General features: G+C 45.0%; 1 protein-coding gene across 7 annotated transcripts in view; it reads left to right on the top strand.

Moving 5' to 3' along the window:
* The window catches only part of PBX1 (PBX homeobox 1), a 1,291,292-nt gene that overhangs the window by 940,674 nt on the left and 330,118 nt on the right, over positions 1–20,500 (top strand). For all 7 annotated transcript variants that reach the window (XM_033960105.1, XM_033960106.1, XM_033960107.1 and 4 more), the window contains exon 5: positions 19,011–19,146. In XM_033960105.1, coding sequence (XP_033815996.1) covers positions 19,011–19,146 — 136 coding nt within the window. The remainder of the gene's footprint in view (positions 1–19,010; positions 19,147–20,500) is intronic.

The following is a 20,500-nucleotide window of genomic DNA, read 5'->3' on the forward strand; positions in this document are numbered from 1 at the left end:
AAAGTACGGGGAAGGGGGGTGGGGGTGTCATGGGGGGTCGGCCAGGGGGGTCGCGGGTCGGCTGGGGGGGCGGTCGTTGGGGGGAGGGGGGTTTGCGTCGAGGGCAGGAGAGCCTGGGATCCCTCCTGCCCGTAATGTAGTGTGGGGTTGGGATAGGGGGTCGCCGTGGCCAGGAGGGTTTGGGCTCCTTCCTGGCCCGAACAACTAGCGGGGTGGGGGTCGCCAGGGTCAGGAGGACTTGGGCTCCCTCCTGGCCTGAACAACTAGCTGGGGGGGGGGGTCGCCAGAGCCAGGAGGGCTTGGGCTCCCTCCTGGCCCGATATTGTCGGGGAGTTGGGGAGTCGGCGGGGCAAGAGGGCTTGGGCTCCCTCTTGCCCCGATCGTGTCGGGGGTGCCGCAGTTGGCTGGGGCAAGAGGGCTTGAGCTCCCTCTTGCCCTGATCGTGTCGGGAAGTCGGAGAGTCGGGGCAAGAGGGCTTGACGTCAGAGAAAGGGTGGGACCGCCGGAAGAGGAAGCAGCGCAGGCGCAGGGCTCACAGAAGGGCCGGGACCGCCAAGAGGAAGCAGCAGGACACCGGTAGGAGCTTCTACATGATGGGGGGGTTGGGAGGCTGTGGGGATGCGAGCGGTCCTTCAGGGTGGGGGTGCGGGTGATGGCGAGCGGTCCTTCGGGGTGGGGGTGCGAGCGGTCCTGCGGGGGGGTGAATCGGACGTCGGGGGGGAACTATGTTAAAAAAATTTTGTACAACGCGCTCACGCGTATAACGCGCAAGGTTATGCACGATTTGTAAAAATCGTGTATAACGCGCGCGTTATATGCGTGAAAATACGGTATACCCTTTTAACTTTAGAGAGTGCCCTCTCGTTCTCCCTACCTTGGAGAGGGTGAACAACCGGTCTTTATCTACTAAGTCTATTCCCTTCATTATCTTGAAGGTTTCAATGATGTCCCCTCTCAGTCTCCTCTTTTCAAGGGAGAAGAGGCCCAGTTTCTCTAATCTCTCACTGTATGACAACTCCTCCAGCCTCTTAACCATTTTAGTCGCTCTTCTCTGGACCCTTTCAAGTAGTACTGTGTCCTTCTTCAAGTACGGTGACCAGTACTGGATGCAATATTCCAGGTGAGGGCGTACCATGGCCTGGTACATTGGCATGATAACCTTCTCCGATCTATTCGTGATTCCCTTCTTAATCATTCCAAGCATTCTGTTTGCCCTTTTCGCTGCTGCGGCCGCACATTGCACAGATGGATTCATCGACTTGTCGACCAGTACTCCCAAGTCTCTTTCCTGGGGTGTCTCTCCGAGTACTGCACTGGACATCCTGTATTCGTGTACAAGATTTTTGTTACCAACATGCATCATCTTACACTTGTCCATGTTAAACTTCATTTGCCATGTCACAGCCCATTTCTCGAGCGTGTTTATGTCCTGTTGCAGGTTTTCGCCATCCTCCTGCGTCTTTACTACTCTGAATAACTTTGTATCATCTGCAAATTTAATCACCTTGCTCGTTGTTCCAATTTCCAGGTCATTTATAAATATGTTGAAGAGCACAGGCCCAAGCACCGAATCCTGTGACACTCCACTGGTGACGCTTTTCCAGTCCGAGTATTGTCCATTTACCCCCACTCTTTACTTTCTATCTGCCAACCAGTTTTTGATTCACGTGTGTATTTCACCCTCAATCCCATGGTTCACAATTTTTTGAAGTAGTCGTTCATGTGGGAACTTGTCAAACACCTTCTAAAAATCCAGATATATAATGTTGACCAGGTCACCTTTGTCTATCTGCCTGTTAACTCCCTCGAAAAAGTGCAGCAAGTTTGTCAAGCAAGATCTTCCTTTGCTGAAGCTGTGCTGGCTGGTTCTCATCAGATTGTGTCCATCAAGGTGGTCAACGCTGCAATCCTTTATCAGCGCCTCTACCATCTTTCCCAGTACCGAGGTCAGATTCACCAATTGTTTCCCCTCAAACCTTTCTTGAAGATCAGCGTAACATTCGCCACTTTCCAGTCTTCCGTAATCCTGCCCGATTTGATCAACAGATTGGTTATTAGTTGAAGCAGTTCATCTATAACCCCTTTCAGTTCCTTGATTACCTTTGGATGGATGCCATCCGGTCCCGGGGATTTATCGCTCTTCAGCCTATCAATCTGCCTGCATACCTCTTCTAGACTAACCGTCAACCCAGTCAATTTCCTGTCTTCGTTTCCTAGGTATAGCCTGTCAGCCTCCAATATGTTGCGTATATCCTCTTCTGTAAATACAGATGTAAAAAACGTGTTCAGTTTGTCGGCTATGGCTTTGTCCTCCTTTAGCACTCCCTTTATTCTATGGTCATCCAGCAGCCCCATTGCTTCCTTCGCAGGTCGTTTCCCCTTAATATATCTAAAGAATGGCTTGAAGTTTTTCGCCTCCTTGGCAATTTTTTCCTCGTAGTCCCTTTTGGCCCTTCTTACCGCCTTATGGCACCTGCGTTGATGTTGCTTGTGCTTTTTCCAGTTTTCATCCGTTTTTGACCTTTTCCATACTTTAAAAGAAATCTTCTTGTCTCTGATCGCTTCTTTCATTGCTACAGTGAGCCACGCCGGTTCTTGTTCTTTTTCCTCTTGGATCCCTTGTTGATACGCGGTATATATAGATTTTGCGCCTCGGTGACTGTGTTTTTACAACACCTATCCTTTTCTTAATCTTCTTCCCCACCATGAGTCTCATTCCTTCGTAATTCCCTTTTCAGAAGTTCAGCACTGTGGCTGTCGTTCTGGATCATTGTTTTAACCCTGTGTCCAGGTTGAAGCAGATCATATTATGATCACTGGTTCCCAGCGTCCCTTCTACATCTTGCGCCGGTCCTCATAGTCCATTTAGAAGTAAGTCCAGAATTGAATTTCCTCTCGTGTTTTCCTTGACAATTTGTTCCAGGAAGCAATCGCCCACTGCATCCAGGAACTTGGTTTCCCTACTGCAGCCGGAGGTGCCTAGGTTCTAGTCTATCCCCGTGTAATTGAAGTCATCCATGATTACTGCATTTCCTCCCGTGCAGTTGAGTTTAATCTCAGTCGTCATTTCTTCAACAATTTCTTCGGACTGCCGATCTTCATTTCCGTTCCATTTGTTCCCAGAATTTTGACCCATAGAGATTCTAACTTATTCTTTGTTTCCAGCATCTTCTCTCCTGCAGACTGTTCCCTTTTTGACGTACAGGGCAATGCCCCCACCTTTTTGACCCACTCTGTCTCTGCGGTATAGCTTGTATCCCGGTAGCACAGTGTCCCAGACGTTTTCCTCATTCCATCATGTTTCTGTTATGCCATTGATGTCAAGGTTCTCTTTTTGTGCCATAGTTTCTAATTCACCCATCTTGTTCCTTAGACTCCTTGCGTTTTGGATTTATAGATACTTGGAGAACCGCAGAAAAAATAAAGAAATGACAACTTTGCATGAGGTAAAACTCATTATAGTTTATAAATCTTTCTTTAATTGCTTCTCATAATTTGAGCTATACACAGAGAGTGGTGGAAAACTGGAACGTTCTTCCGGAGTCTGTTATAGGGGAAAACATCCTCCAGGGAAATACTAATGCCAACTCTATGGAGGCGTTAGTGTCTAGTGCACGCAGCAATGTAGCGTTCACTAAAACCGCTAGCGCAGCTTAGTAAAAGGAGCCCTAAGTTTTAGTTTAGTTTAGGTATTTTCCTGTTCCTGGAGAGCTTACAATATAAGTTTTATACCTGAGGCAGAAAAGACCATTAGGTTCAGCTTATAGAGGTAATTTATATATATTATATATATTAGCTGCACCTGTAGTTTGGGAACTCAATAGTAAACTAATTCTAGTAGAGCTTAAGCCTGGTGGCTATTTGACAACCTACTGAAAATATTAATAGACTAGTCTTTAAGCCCGTTACATTAACGGATGCTAAAATAGATGTGTGTGTCTGTCTTTCTTTCTCTCTCTCTCCTTGACCACTTTCTGTCTGTTTGTCTTTTTTTCTTTCTGTCTCTCTCTTTCCTCGGCTGTCCACCACCACCCCTTGCCTGCTCCCCCTTTCCAGCAGTAGCCCTTCTCCCTTTCTTTTACCTCCCCCATGTCCAGCACCACCCCTTCCCTGCTCCCCCTGTCCAGCAGCAGTCCTTCTCCCTTCATTTTATGTCTCCCCTGTCCAGAAGCACCCCTTCACTGCTCCCCCTGTCCAGCAGCAGCCCTTCTCCCTTTGTTTTATCTCCCCCCTGTCCACCACCACCCCTTGCCTGCTCCCCCTTTCCAGCAGTAGCCCTTCTCCCTTTCTTTTACCTCCCCCATGTCCAGCACCACCCCTTCCCTGCTCCCCCTGTCCAGCAGCAGTCCTTCTCCCTTCATTTTATGTCTCCCCTGTCCAGAAGCACCCCTTCCCTGCTCCCCCTGTCCAGCAGCAGCCCTTCTCCCTTCGTTTTATCTCCCCCCTGTCCAACAGCAGCCCTTCTCCCTTTGTTTTACCTCCCCCCTGTCCAGCAGCACCTCTTCCCTGCTCCCCCTGTCCAGCAGTAGGCTTTCTCCCTTCCTTTACCTCCCTCCCCCTGTCTAGCAGCACCCCAAGTCCAGCAGCACCCCTTCTGGCCACCGGCACAAACCTTATGTCCATCTCTCCCTCTCTTACTTCCTCTGTCCATATTTTTCCCTCCCCCTTCTTCCCCTCCCTGAATCTCTCTCCCTCTCCCCATCTTGCCTCCTCCACATCCATTTCTCCCTTCCCCTCTGCTTCCCTCATGTCCATCTCTCCATCTCGTATTTCCTCTGTCCATATCTCTGCCTTCCCCCCGTCCCACATGCTCCCTTCTACACCTAGCTATCTGCCAGCATTCTTGCTGGTCGACACTCTGTAATGCACCCCTGCTGGCATCTATTCCTCCCCCCTCCTCCCTCCCGCCTGCTCATCCACCCGCTGTGGTTAACTTCATAGAAAAGTGCTGCGCTGCTCTGTTGCTGGCCTTGGCGTCTTCTGTCCACTGCGGCCAGTCCTAGCAGAAACAGGAAGTTGTCAGAGAAGGGCCACAGTGGCGAGAAGACAGTGAGGCCAGCAGCAGCACAGCACAGTGCTTTTCTAAGAAGTTAAATGCGGCAGGTGGGTGAGCAGGTGAGAGGGAGGAGGGGGAGAATAGATGCTGGCAGGGGCAGCAAGCTCCCAGCCTCGGAAGAAGTAGGGGTTTCCCCCCCCCCACTGGATCACGTACAGGAGGGGCAATTTTTGGGGAGGCTATGGCCCCTGTGCCCCCTCCCCGTTCCGACACCTATGGAATCAGCGGCGGCAGTGGTTTGTCTGGTGGTGAGTGAGGGCGGGAGGGGGGAGTTGCCAGCATGTTCCCTGCCTCCGTGTTCGAAAATGGAATTCGGCATGGAGGGAACCATCATGCTGTTAGGGAACACGCCATCCTAAGTGAGGGGAGAAGGACTTGGGGGAAAGATGGATGGTGGAGGGGGGGAGATGGACTTGGGGGAGGGAGAGATAAACTTGGGGGAGATCATGGGGAGGGATAGAAGAAATAATGGATCTAAAAACAGGAGATGGAGAGATGGTGGACAATGGGATATAGGGAGGGAAGGAACAGATTTTATTATAGAGGATAGGATTTTATTATAAAGGATATATTATTTCATAGTTTCCAGCAACTTCTGGATTTCTGTTACAGTGGTCAACAGTAGTGCTGCCCGATTTGCAATTCCAGTCAATTCACCGATTCACTTCGGGTGAATTGATTTGAATCGATTTGTTTTGGGGGAAAAAAAATCAAACTTACCAATTCGGCGGCCCCCTTGCTAGAGACCCATTTGCGCTTTCCCTCTGCCATCGGAGTCCTTCCATCTAATGTAACTTCCAGTTTTGTGAAACTGGAAGTTACATCAGAAGCAAGGATTCCAGTGGCAGAGGGAAAGCCCGAATGGACCTCTGCGTGCAGATCGGCGGCAGCAAGGCTCTCTCCTTCCCAGCTGGAAATATTTATCCTCTTCTCCCCAGCCATGCAAAAGTGGAAGTTTTCATTGAGGTGGGCCGCAATGGAGAGAATATGCAAGGAGTAGTGACAGGAGTGGATCGCTAAATCACTACTGCCACCAGCAATATGTCGTAACGTCAAAATAAAGGTAGATGGGGGAGAGGGGAGATGGACTTGGGGGAGTTGGTGAACTGGAAAAGGAGAGATGGGGAGAAGATAGATGGGAGAGATGAACTTGATGGAGAGGGGAGATGGACAGGGGAGTTGATGGACTGAAGAGAGAGAGATGAACTTGGTGGGGGGGAAGATGGATGGTGGATGGGGAGATAGACTTGGGGGAGATCATGGAGAGGAGAGATGGACTTGGGGGAGGGAGAGATGAACTTGGAGATCATGGAGAGGGGAGATGGACTTGGGGAAGGGAGAGATGAACTTGGGGGAGATCATGGAGAGGGGAGATGGACTTGGGGGAGGCAGAGATGAACTTGGGGGAGTTGGTGGACTGGAGAGGAAGAGATGGGGAAAAGATGGATGGGAGAGATGAACTTGGGGGAGGGGAAAAGATGGATGGTGGAGGGGGGAGATGGACTTGGGGGAGGGAGAGATAAACTTGGGGGAGATCATGGGGAGGGATAGAAGAAATAATGGATCTAAAAACAGGAGATGGAGAGATGGTGGACAATGGGATATAGGGAGGGAAGGAACAGAAAGGGAGAGAAGTTGTACACAAGGGATAGTGTAGAGAGGAGGGATAGAGATACTAGATAGGATGGTGGTTAGAAAGAGAAAGGGAGAGCTGGTGGTCCCTGGGGTGGTGAGAAAGGAGGGAGAGATGCTGGATGAAAGGGTAGTTGAGAAAAGGCGAGATGGTGGATCTGGGGGTGGTGGGGGTCTATTGCTGCAGCTACGGGAATAGAGACAAAAAAAGGAAAGATGCCAGATCTTCAGAGGAGGGAAGGGGAGGACAGAGGTGAAAGATGGATAATTACTACGGAGAAAGAAGAAAACAATAAATGGGCAAGAGACCCTGGCAAGTGAGTTATCAGAAGATGTTTGTCGCAGAGCCTGGGACCAACATGATTTGAATAATGACCAGACAACAAAAGATAGAGAAATTTTATTTTCTGTTTTGTGATTACAATGTGTCAGATTTGAAATTTGTATCCTGCCAGAGCTGGTATTAGACCACAAATGTGATCTAGGATTTATCAGAGAGAGGAAAAGTATTTTTTCTTTGTTTATTTTGTTTACACCACAGCGCCAGTGTGAGTAGGAGAGGGCAAAGGGGGTGAAGAGGCTATAAAATAAACCCACCAGGATGTTTGGAAAAAAACACCCAATTGGGCAAGAAAATTGAATCAAAAATTGATTCATTAGGTTGAATCGAATCAAAATATTTTTTCCTGAATCGGGTAGCAATAGTCAACTGGAAGATGCTGGATTGAAGTGCTAGGGTTCATTGGGAGCCAAGTACTTACATATATTTTCAGGATACTGTAAATACTATTAATATGTTTTATTATTTTGACATTCATTATTTTGAAGTTTTTGGTACATAATTCTCAAGTACAGTATATACATTGTGCATAATATCATCAGTAAGTAAGGTACTCGGGGAGGCAGCTGGTAGACTGTGAAGGAGTCCTTCCCTGCTGTTTTAAAAAGTGCCCCTACTGCTCCCTCCTCTTAAAAAAATAAAAAGCATGGTTCTCATATGGGGAGCAATGTTCTCTCTAAGTTGTGCTAGTTGAGTAAAATTCAGAGTAACTATAAACATACATTTCAGGCAAACATGCAGAGAAAGCATGCAAAGCATTGCTCATGAAATTCTTTTCAATCTCTGCACACAGTGCAGTACCTGACGGGTGATGTTGATAAGGGCTATGAAGTACCATGGGCTGAGGAGTTTTCCCCAGTATTTGCTTTCCAAGACAGAAATGTTGGAGAAAAAATGGGAGAGGTGCAATTGCAAGATATGATAAGAGTGGGAAATCCAGGTAGAAGTCAGTTTAAGCAGGTGTCAAAGGCTGAGGTACAAGATATAGTAGGTACTTTATCTCCTACAAAATAAATGATAGATACTTTTCCTCCTTGGTGGTTAAGCAGGTGGCAAAGTTGGTGTCCCCAGTATTGACAGAAATTGTGAACACATCTCTATCTGTTGCCAATTTTCTTTAGTTGTTGAGGATTTCTACTGTGAAACCTATTTGACAAGCAATGCATTGGCCAGCTGTACCTGATACTACCTCTTTCCACAGTTGTAAATACCCTCTCCCCTGTGTACTTACTCTCTCTGTCTTCCTTTCCTATCTAATATTGTAATTCACCCCTAGTAGGCACTGTCAGTCTCTTAATATCAATTGAGTGTTTATATTATGTAACTATGGGGTCCTTTTATCAAGCCGCGCTAGCGGGGGTAGCGCGTTGGACATTTCATCATGTGCTAACCCCCGCGGCAAACAAAAAAACTAACGCCTGATCAATGGAGGCATTAGCGACTAGCGCGGCAGGCGGTTTAATGCGCGGTATTCTGCACGTTAAACCTCTACCGCGCCTTGATAAAAGGACCCCTATGTGTTTGTAAATCCCACTAATTTATATTTTATAACTGTAAGCTGCTTAGATATTTGATAAGCGGGGTAACAAATTTTAATAAAATCTGAAACTTAAAAACTTGAAATATAGGCCAATCTCAATCTTACTGATGGTTGGAAATGTGATTGAGAATGCTGTATTGGAACAACTAGTGGTTAGACCCCTTTCAGTATGGGTTAGGAGATGTAGTGTTGAAATGTGGTGGAAGTCAAAAAAGCAAACAGGATGCTAGTAATTATTAGAAAAAGGATGGAAAATAAGATTAAGAATATTATAATGCTTTTGTATCGCTCGCTCCATGGTGTGACCTCTCCTTAAGTATTATGTATATTCAATTCTGGTCACTATATCTCAAAAAAGATATAATGGAATTAGAAAAGAATCAAAGAATAGTTTATGGTTTTATTTATATCCCGCTTTATACAAAGTGGGTTTCAAAAACACATACCTAATAAAATACACAACTACACAAAATAAAAATGCATAACTGTACAAATACAGTCTCACCTAAATCACACAGACATACATTAAATACAGATCAAAAAATAGATCATCCCATCCTAACTCCATGCCACCACAAACTCATTATATCAATTGTACATGCAAGTTCAAAAAAATACAGCACCCATATTTCATATGGCAAAACAGATGGTGTTTTATTTATTTATTTATTTATTTATATTCCGCATATCCTATGTGGATTACAAATTATTCAGGTACTCAAGCATTTTTGTCCTGGCGGGCTCACACTCTGTACCTGGGGCACTGGGGGATTAAGTGACTTGCCCAGGGTCATAAGGAACAGTGTGGGATTTGAATCCACAACCCCAGGGTGCTGGGGCTGTAGCTCTAACCACTACACCATTCAAACTTCCTTGTGACTGAGATGATAAAGAGGAAAAACTAAAGAGGTTCCTGAGTAGTGTAGAACGGGTACAAGTGAATTGATTTTTTTGCTTATCAAAAATTGCAAGACGGGATCACTCAATGAAGTTACAGGGAAATACTTTTAAAATCAATAGGAAGAAATATTTTTCACTCAGAGAATAGTTAAGCTCTGGAACGCATTTCCAGAGAATGTGGTAACGGTTGTTAACGTAGCTGGTTTTAAAGTAAAGTTTTGGATACGTTCCTGAAAGAAATATCATAAGAACACAGGAATAGCCTTACTAGGTCAGACCAATGGTCAATCTAGCCCAGTAGCCCGTCCTCACAGTGGCCAATCTCTATCACTAGTACCTGGCAAAATCCCAAAAAGTAGCAACATTCCACGCTACCGATACAGAGCAAGCAGTGACTTTCCCCCATTTCTGCCTCAACAAAAGGCTATGGACTTTTCCTTCAGGAAATTGTCCAAACTTTTCATCGTCTGCTATTGAGACAGAAATGAGGGGAGGCCACTGCTTGCCCTAGGATTGGTAGTAGGGAATGTTGCTACTATTTGGGTTTTTGCCAGGCACTTGTGACCTGGATTGGCCACTGTGGAAACAGGATACTGGACTTGATGGAGCATTGGTCTGACCCATTATAGCTATTCTTATGTTCTAAGGCCTCCCTTTCCTGTTTATGGGAATTGGTATCCCTACATGTGTTTGCCACTACAGCAGGGAACTTTCTCATTTTATGGGGTTTGGAGCTCCCACAGCAACAGTTTTCTATCTGACATTTTCAGGTGGCAAAGTCTGGGTACTACTGTGCTTAACTAATCTGTGCATATAGGCAGGCAGACAGGCACCAACAGGTGAGCAGACCTCATCTAGTAGGTGCCATTGTTAGAACAAAATGCACCTAAAAAGGTGTGGGATGGGGAAGGAGCCTTAAAGTTAAATCAACACACTAATAGCCAAGAAACCAGGGCTGAATTTCCACTTCAATAGATGCTTCATATTACTCCTGAGTAAATGTAGTGCTGTTATACATTGAAGAATTCCCCTCCTGTACAAAATTCTGCAATAGGATCAGGAATCAGGCTCTCTCACTTCTCTCCCCTCCCCTACAATATGTGCACTCACATTGTCCCTCTTCAATACCACCCTCAAATTGCCCTTGTGCTATATCCTTCCTTCCTTCACTTCCATACTGGATCAGTACAGAATCTGTGGGTCATACTCACCAGCCAGCGGATAGGGATGGAGACTAAAAGGGCAGTATTCAGCCTGTTATGCTCATTATTTCTCTCGCAAGCAGATAAAGATAGGCAGACTGTGCATTTCCTGAAGGGGTCCCTTTTCCCCCTCCCCTTCCTCTTTTTCTTGACCCAATTCTGGCATAGTTTCCAGCAGTGCTTGAGACAGAAAAGGCCTGTGAATCATGGAACATGCCGTGAAGCAGCAACTTCTTTTTTTTTCTTTAGGAGAGTTGGGAGGAATGTTGCCTACTAGCTGTGGTTAGGGATCCTGACGTAGCAGTTCTGCATTGAGCCAACAGCTTGCTATTTTGTGGGGAAAGCCAAAGCACTGGGCCAAATTTCCATCATGGTCAGAGAAACGGATCATGTTCGTTTCAATTGGCTAGAAGCTCCCAGTTGGAGGACTATTCAACGTGTTACAGTATTTCCTCTCAGAGATAGGGCTAGGGAGAGTAGCATGGTGAAGAAAAGAAGAACTTTTTTGGATTGGATCAAGACACAGTATGTTTGTAGCCACAGCAATGCAGGGCATAGTGTGAGAAGAGCTGCCATTTTACAATAGGATTCTTCTGAGGTGCTTAGTGATTCAGAAGCAGACAGCTTGATGAGGCTCATTTCTCTGCTTCAACTGCCCTCTCATCTTTGCCGGTCAATTTGAGTGAATCTTCTCATCAAGTTTAGGAGCTTTTATTTCCCTGGAATCGGTTTTGCAGTTGCAGGAAGAAGAGCTCCTAGCAAAGATGAGAATGATTCTACAGCGGTCTGTCTTTTTAAGGAAGAGAATTTTATCATTTTTTATCACCAAAATCTGGAAATTTTTGAGATTTCAGTCTCACAATCTATAGAGGCTCCTAAGATGGGTAATTCTGTTTTGGTGGGAACATGGAAGGTGAAGGTGTTGCCTCTGCATGAGACTATTCAAACCTTGATTTCAGTGGATCTGGGACAGTTCAGATGTGTGTCTTAAGGTAGTTAGAGCCATAGTAAAGCCTTATCCCTTATTTTTGGATGACCAGCAGGTTTTGAAAGCCTAAAATGGATCAGATCCTGTGGGGTGGAGATGGGGACAGAGCCTGCAGGGATGGAGACAGGTACAAATTTTGTCCCCAAGTCATTCTCTAAAAACTTGAGACTAATATCAATATGTAAAAACTTAACGCATCTTAGACGGCAACTCAATTCAATGATTTAAAAAAAAACTTCAGAAGCTGCTTTTGGACTTAAATTAATTACTCTTAAATGATATCCTTTGTGTCTTGTCTGCTGATCAGACTCCTACCATCTGCAAAGTCCTTCCATAATGTGCCTATCTGTAGAGAATGACACGGGTAAAAAATTTTCCCCTTCCTCACGGGAATTCATTTTCCCGTCCCATCCCCATTCCTGCAAGCTCCATCCTCATCTGCACAAGCCTCAAACACTTTAAAATCATAAGTGATTGAGGCTTGTGAGGTTAAGGCAGAGCTTACAGGAAAGGAACAGCGACAAAACTCACAGGGATAGGACAGGGAAATTGAGCTCCTGCGGGGGACGGGGAAAAATTTGTCCCCATGTCATTCTCTACCCAGCTGCTCAAACATCTTATTATTACTGCAACAGATTTATCCATTGATGCTGGCATCAAGGAACATTTCCAACATTTAATAGACACTTCTTTTCCTGTTCATCCACTTCACAGTTTAGGTTCTCTTCTACACCCATGTCTGAAAAACAATCCAGTTACCTTCCTAGATGATGTAAAAACATAGCCAACTGAATCTTTGGGGAGGCTCTATGTGTGATTTATAAACAGTTGTATGGAATATTGTCTCTTTTTGTATGTTAATTAAAAGATTTAAATATAAAATCATAAGTGTTTGAGACTGGTGCAAATGAGGACCAAAGTCTGCAGGGGCAATGACGGAGATGGAGCCTGCTGAGACAGGATGAAGGCAGAGCCTACAGGGTGGGGATAGGGACAAACTTTGTCCCTGTGTCATTCTCTAGCATATGATTGGTTTCCAGGAAAGGGGGATCTTTGGTCATTGAGAGAGAGCCATGGGGTGATATGCGGTGGAAAAGGGGGCTGAGAGAAATGTGTGACTGAACTGTGGAGGAGAGGTTTGAAAAATTGTAGAAAAAGAGCTTTAGAAATGTTTTGCTGGGAGAGGTGTGAATGTAAGCAAGCTATGGAAATCAGGGGAGGCTGAGAGAAAATTATAGAGATTTGTGTGCCTGGTCAGGGTTTGAGAAAGAGGGATAGAGAGAAAATTTGGGAGCGGGGATTCTTTCTTTAGGATGGAGAGAGAGAAATAGAAAACTGTGCGATATCCACTCTAAAAGGAGACAGAGAATACTGGGAATTGAACCTGCCTAGGGGTCAGGGAGGAGGAAAATGAAGACTAGGAAGGGATTGCAAGCTGGTTGTGGAATTGAGGCTGCTGTAAGGGATCAAGTCTGTATAAAAGAAAGCTGAAGATCATCAGACTTGGGGCACTGGGGAGCCTCGCCTTTATGATGGGGGGAATTCTACACAAAACTTTTCAACTAAATGGGTTAATTCTATCAAGTACATATTAACATTTGCATACTACATACGAGTGTAAGTGTTTAGAATATTGGAACACAGGTAGTCAGGAGATTTGAAGTGGCGGAAGGATTAGCCCCCTTGAAACCCCAATGAGCTCCCATCTTCTAAAGGAGGTGACAGAAAAGAACTGGGGAAACACAGTCTTACCTAGAACAGAGGTAGTCCTCTTAAGGGCGAAGGACTGTTGGCAATGTTGGTCTGATCCTTGAGGGAGGAGTGAAACAAAACAGATCACAAGAGCCTGGAATGAGAAGCAGCTAGAGGAACATAAGAACATAAGAATATAAGCAGTGCCTCCGCCGGGTCAGACCATAGGTCCATCCTGCCCGGCAGTCCGCTCCCGCGGCGGCCCAAACAGGTCACGACCTGTCTGAATCACCAGAAGGGGCTCCCTTGCCACCTTGGTTTCTCATTGAAGTCCTATCTTCCCATCGAAGTCCTAACCCTCCGGTCTTGCACATGCACAACCTGTTGGGTTTCTATACTTATTACCTGGTTAGCTTTCTATACTTGTGTTACATCCCAGCTCCTCCCTCAGTATCCCACGATCCCTTTATCCCTCAGGAATTCGTCCAATCCCTGTTTGAATCCCTGTACCGTACTCTGCCTGATCACTTCCTCCGGTAGCGCATTCCAAGTGTCCACGACCCTTTGGGTGAAAAAAAACTTCCTTGCATTTGTTTTGAACCTATCTCCCTTCAGTTTCTCCGAATGCCCCCTCGTACTTGTTGTCCCCTTCAGTCTGAAGAATCTGTCCCTATCCACCCTCTCTATGCCCCTCATGATCTTGAAGGTCTCTATCATATCTCCCCTGGGGCCGTTACTCTTCAACATATTTATCAATGACCTGGAAAAGGAGGCAAAGTGCGAGGTTATAAAATTTGCAGACGATACCAAACTGTGCGGCAGAGTTAGGTCCAGGGAGGAGTGTGAGGACCTGCAAAGGGACCTGGACAAGCTGGAAGACTGGGCAAACAAATGGCAAATGCGCTTTAACGTGGAAAAATGCAAGGTCATGCATATAGGGAAAAAGAACCCGTTGTTCAACTACAAATTGGGGGGGGGGGCATTATTGGGAGACAGCAGACTTGAGAGAGACTTGGGTGTGCTGGTGGATGCATCACTGAAGCCATCTGCACAGTGCGCAGCAGCCTCGAAAAAAGGAACATTAAAAATCTTTTAAGAGAGATATAATGCTCTACCTATCTCTAGCTCAGGTTTGCTGAATAAATTGTCAGTTGACTAGGCAACCAAGGCAGGGCTGAAAACTAGTTGGATGAGCACTCTACCTGAGAGCTGTGGAGAGAAAAGAGTAAATTCCAGCTATACCCTAGATGGCTCCAATCTAGAGTTAGAGGGAACAGACTTTAGTCCTGAGTGCACAGAAGCTTATACCGTTGAGGGGAGTTGAGATGTGAGAAGGGTAGACCTTAAGGTGGGAGTAGTCTGATAACCTCTTTTCCCCTAAGCCAGTGGTAGGCAAACTCATTAGTCAAAAGAGCCAAAATCAGCAGTACAACGATTAAGATTTTTTTTTAGAGCCATATCCTGTGCCCGCTTGCACTACAATGGCTACGTCAACCCGATGAAATCGATTCGTGGCAGAGCCTAGAGAATGACATGGGGAAAAAATTTGTCTCCATCCCTGCCCTGTCCCTATGAGCTTGGTCCCTGTCCCCGCAAACCATCTGATCCCATCCACACAAACCTCGAATAGTTTTATACTGAACTTATATTAAAGTATAAAAAGAAACAATATTCTGTACAATTGTCAATTTATAAATCAGTGTCTTCTCCCCAATCTCTCTTCCCCATTTCCCTTCAGCATCCTCAACCCACTATCTCTCCACTTCCCTTCAGCGCACGCACATAAAAACAAGCAAGCAATTTTATATCATTCCATTCTATTCATTCATAGAAATTAAAGTCTAAATAATGCCAGTCACATAACAAAACAAAAGAATGGCTGCGCTGGGAGAGTCCGCTCTTCAAATCTCCCGCTGCCCCTCCCCTCCACCTATCCCTGCCTAGCTCTTTTCCTTCCCATCCTGCCCTAGTGCCCTGGAGTCCCCCCCCAACCGCCTTGTGTTCGCCCTTCGCTATTCGTTCTGGGGCTTCTCTAAGCATGGTTTTACAAAAATAATTCCCTGCACAGGCAAGCCTGCAAGGATTACTAGATGTCTTTCAGCAGCTCCCCTCCCTCCCTCCCCCTTACCTTCGTGGCCAAGTCAAAATGATCTACCAACAATAAAATTTAAAAAAACACAAAGCACGCTGTACACAGAGAAAATGTTAATTATTAATATTAATAATGTTAATTATTAATATTAATAATGTTAACATTCCGTGGGTTTTCAAAGAGGTCAAGGCAGATGACTTTATGCAATGTCACCTCAGTAGCAACTATACAAAAATAGACAAATATTTTTACTAAACTGTGATAACAGTTTTTAGCAGGGAGCGCTAAATGCCCTGCACTGCTCTTGATGCTCATAGGCTCCCTGTGCTAAAAACCGCTATTGCAGTTTAGTAAAAGGGGGCCATAGTGCAAAATATAGACAGCAGATAAAGTTCTCAAAACGGACATATTTTGATCACTAAATTGAGAATAAAATCATTTTTCCTATCTTTGTTGTCTCGTGATTCTTCTGACTGTGCATCCAATATTTCTTCCCTTCTTTCAGCCTCCTGTATGCAACCTCTCCTCCAGACCTCATTCCCTCACCCAACTTTTTATTTTTCACCCTGCCCCCTTCTTTCTTTCTCTCTCCATGCCCCCTTTCTTTCTCCATGCCCCCTTTCTTTCTTTCTGTCTGTCTGTCTCCCTTCTTTCTTTGTTTCTGTCTCCCTGTTCCCCCCTTTCTTTCTTTCTCCCTCCCTCCCTGCACTAGTATAAACACACCTAGGCAACTATTTGTCTTTATATAAAGTTGACTTAAAATAAAGCTCCTCTTTATAAAAGTTACCCTCAATATGACTGGGACATGTGCATTCCTTGATTTTGTTTGTTTCCTGAACAAGTGCCTATAGGCTGCCACTGCCGCCATCGGGGAACAGGCCGCTGCCGAGTTCTGACCGAGCTCTCCCGCTGAAGCGCAGGGCCGACCAACTCTCGCCCCTGTCAATTCTAAGGTCGGAGAGGAAGTTCCGGGCCAGGCAGGCAGCGATTGGCTGGCCCATAACTCCTCTCTGACATCCGAATTGACGTCGGGTGGCAAGAGTTTTTCGGCCCTGCGCTTCAGCGGGGAAACAGGGAGAACTCGGCGGTGGTCTGTTCCCGGATGGTGGCGGCCTATTCCCCGGCAGCAGTGGCTTGGGGGAGGGCAGGGAGGAAGGGAAGCAGGTTGGGCACGAGCCACGAGCTGCACTCAAGTGGCTAAAGAGCCGCAGTTTGCCAACCATTGTCCTAAGCATTTCTCATAGGAGTTGAAAAGAGAAGGTCTCAAATAGAAAGGTGGGAAGATGACAAAGAGAGAGTTGTTTTGTCTGATAGCCCTGCTTACTTTAAATGCTTTATTTTTAGGTTTAAAGCTAAATCCCTCAGACAGCTGGGTGGATTAGAGCTTTATTTAAACCAGTGGTTTAAACATTTGAGATATTTAAATTGAAAAATCCCAAGAATCATAGGAAAGGCCACTGGAGACCATGGGGGCGGGATAAACTGCAGAAGCGTAGAGGTTGCAGCTGAATCCCTAGTGAAGGCATGCTGAGGAAGAATAGTGAGAAGAAAAGGATTTTTAGTAACTGTGTTGCTTCCTAATACTCTGGTGTGAGCTATTTTCTTTTTGTTGATATTGTTTTTAAAAGCTGGTCAAAGTAAAGAAAGCCACCTGCAGAAGTTGAATGGTCTGAGAAGAGGTAGGGAGAACCTCTCCAATTATGACAAAAGACTCAGAAGTAGACCCTAAAATAACATTGTTTTAACTGGGATTACAAGGGTGAAGTCTGTATTGTATTTTAGACGTTAGCAGCCTGAATAAAAAGTCTGTTCCTTGACTTAAGGATGGTGCATGTGTAATGTGACCTTATGTCCTGTTTTAAGCAGGATCATCCCGTTTTTAGGTAGCCTGTTCCGTCGTCCCCAAGCACAGCTTCGGGACACTGAAATGTCCTGTTTTCAGGAACCTGCTGAAGGAACAATTACCGTAGTGAATACACCCCCCCCCCCATCCCATGAGAACTGGCGGCAGCCATTCAGTGAGCAGCATTGGACCAGGCAGGCCTGCCGCTGCCAGAAGACATCAGGACAGGAGGCAGCCGCCGGGGAGGGGGGGCGCAGGGTCCTCTTGTCCAAGGAAACACCAGCATAATCCCTCCACATGCAAAACCTTGCTCTAGCCCAGAAACTCCTTAAGGTAGCCCTTAAGCCTGGTCCCGTCCCTCTGTTGGCTCAGAAGGCTACCCACCCACACATACAGGCAGAATCGGTTATAGGTATATCTCCTTTAAGATTATCCTGAGACCTGGGTAATGTTCACAGCTCCATACCCTTGTGTTCCTCTCATTTCTTCTGCCTCTTATAAATAAATGCTGTAGTTTTTGCCTCAGTGTCATGCCCTGTTGTTTGAGGTTGTTTTCCTCTTGGCCTCTTATGCTGTAGTTTGTGTTCCCTATCCCCTTGATTTGATTATTTTTATAATTCCTTAGATGTTCTTTCATACCGCCTAGAAGTTGCAAGATTATGGCGGTATAGAAAAAATAAAGTTATTATTATTATTATTATACTGATTTGTGGTATATTAAGTAGTGCACAGGGAAATGGGTAATGCTTAAGAGTCCGGGGAGTGTGGGGGGGGGGGGGGGGTCCTGTCTCGTTTTGAGGGGAAAAAAAATGGTCACGTTATGCTTGTGTAAAGTTAAATAGTTGACTGTACAGCAGCAGACTAACACACAAACATACAAAACAGCAGATAAAGACCATATTGCCTATCAAGTCTGCCCATGCATACCTACTATCCCTGCCTTTCCTTTAGAGATGCTGCATGCTTGTCTGATGCTTTCTTTGTTTCAGTCTTTTTTAAATCTCTACTGGGAGACTATTCCATGCATCATAAAGATGTATTTCCTTCAGTTATTCCTGGGTCTATCACCTTTCTACTACATCCCAAGCTCTATCATTTCAGAGCTTCCTTTAATTGAAAGAGATTTGGCTTGTGAGCATTTATGCCATGGAGGTATTTAAATGTATTTAACATATTTCCCCTCTCTTCCAAAATATATAAAGTCTTTAAGTCTATTCCCATGCTCTTTATGACTAAGACCATCCTCTGGACCAACTCCATCCTGGCAGTTTGTTCTTTTAGAATTAATTGTGGGTATCCTGTTGAATTCCCTTACTTTAAGTGTGTTCTCACTATCTTAAAGAAAAATTTACTTGGAATACTATTCAGTAGATTGGTAGTAGAAAGCTTGCCTGTGGTTTGCTAAGCTAATGCAACTTGTTGCTTATTTTACTACAAATGTTATTAGAATGTGGGCCCAGGAGTACCTGCTAATTTGGCTAGTCTTCAAGTTCTACCTCTCTTTCCCCTTGCAGGGCCTTGAGAAGTCATTCTGCACACTTCTACTGCTCTGTCCATCTGTAATCGAGTTATAACTTTGTTTCTATTCTCCTTAAGAAGAAATGAACCTTAGCTTGGCCACTCGCCCCAGAGGTGGCTGTATTTATGTTTCAAAATATGATGTTGTAAAGTGTTTTGAAGCTTAATCTGATGAAGGGTGATAACATGGGGATATTTTTTTTTAAGGCGGAAGAGACGAAACTTCAACAAGCAGGCCACAGAAATCCTGAATGAGTATTTTTACTCCCATCTCAGCAACCCTTATCCCAGTGAGGAAGCCAAAGAGGAGCTAGCCAAGAAATGTGGCATCACAGTCTCACAGGTGAGGGCCCAGCGATGGGCTTCTCCATAGGTAACGTTCCCACAATGGCACACCCAGTACAAACTGTTTAAAATACAAGCAGGGAAATGGTGGCTAGTAAGAAACCATAAAGGCAGTATCAGAAAACTTAGATCCAAGTATGTCATGTAGCAAAGCTGATAATTATAATATTTACTGTCAAATTCACAGAGTATATTTGTTAAAGTGTGTACTTTGACTTATAATTGATATTTTGCTGTATAATTATGATTTTGGAGTTGCTAGATGCCTTCAGCTGCTTCTTTCTTGAGCCATTGGGTTACCTATATTTTTTTCCAGATGAGTGAGAAGCGGCTTACTGTCCTTTTTTTTTAAACAGCAAGTTTTGTTTTATTCTGGCACCTGAGAACCAGGAGTCAAATCTTGTGGTCATATCTTGTGCATTATCCATATCTGTATTTGCATCCAGTGCCCTTCCAAAGTCAACACATTAGTCACTGGATGAATAGTCACTTCTGTATATCTTTAAGTTGGAATTCTGAGCTGGGACCTTTCCACATCAGATCTTTCTACATGCCATTGCTCCACTATCTGTTTTTGGTAGCTCCACATTTACATACACAAGGGCAGTGCAAGAGACACTGAAATGTTTGAGGATTGCTAGTGCATCACCAAGGGCTTACAGTCTAGGCAGAATAAGATGGGGCAATGAAGGTACCGGAAAGCAGCCTTCAAAGTCTTTTTTTAGCATGAATGAAAACAATGTGTTTGAGAAAACGTGATCATTTTGACAGCATCACATGACTGTACGTCAAAACCTATCAATATCCAGTTAGCTTGTTATGGCTGAATAATCATTGGCAGAGCTACTTCAATGCAGTCCCAACTAGGATATTGAATAAACAGTCAAAATGGATTGAAGCTTAACTGCTCTTTTATTTCTGAAGTTTAGTCTGCAGATTTTCTGGTCCTGAAACATTTTATAACACCGTTGGATGGTTTTTCCAGGGAACTATTTTGACAAACTCAGTGCCTACCTCTGTATTCTTTTACTACATGTATGACAGAGACATGGATAATGCTATGGAGATAGCAGCCTTGTATAGCCAGCTCTGTCTGCATAGGTGGATGGTGTAAGTTGTATACACTCAATGCATGCCTGACCAACAACCCTCTGCAGCACATTAGTATAGCTGAAACAAGAACACATGATAATTAGTAAAGGCACAATCCTTTGGGGAGCCAAAATATGTGAAATTGTGTTGTGGATCCTCATAAGTCAAGTCAGATGGTCACTGCTTTTACACAGCCTTCACGTTAGGACCGAGGAGGGAACATCCAGGGCCAGCATCAGATTTTGTATGGTGTAGAGATT

The sequence above is a fragment of the Geotrypetes seraphini genome, chromosome 10, assembly GCF_902459505.1.
Source record: "Geotrypetes seraphini chromosome 10, aGeoSer1.1, whole genome shotgun sequence".
Lineage (NCBI taxonomy): Eukaryota > Metazoa > Chordata > Amphibia > Gymnophiona > Dermophiidae > Geotrypetes > Geotrypetes seraphini.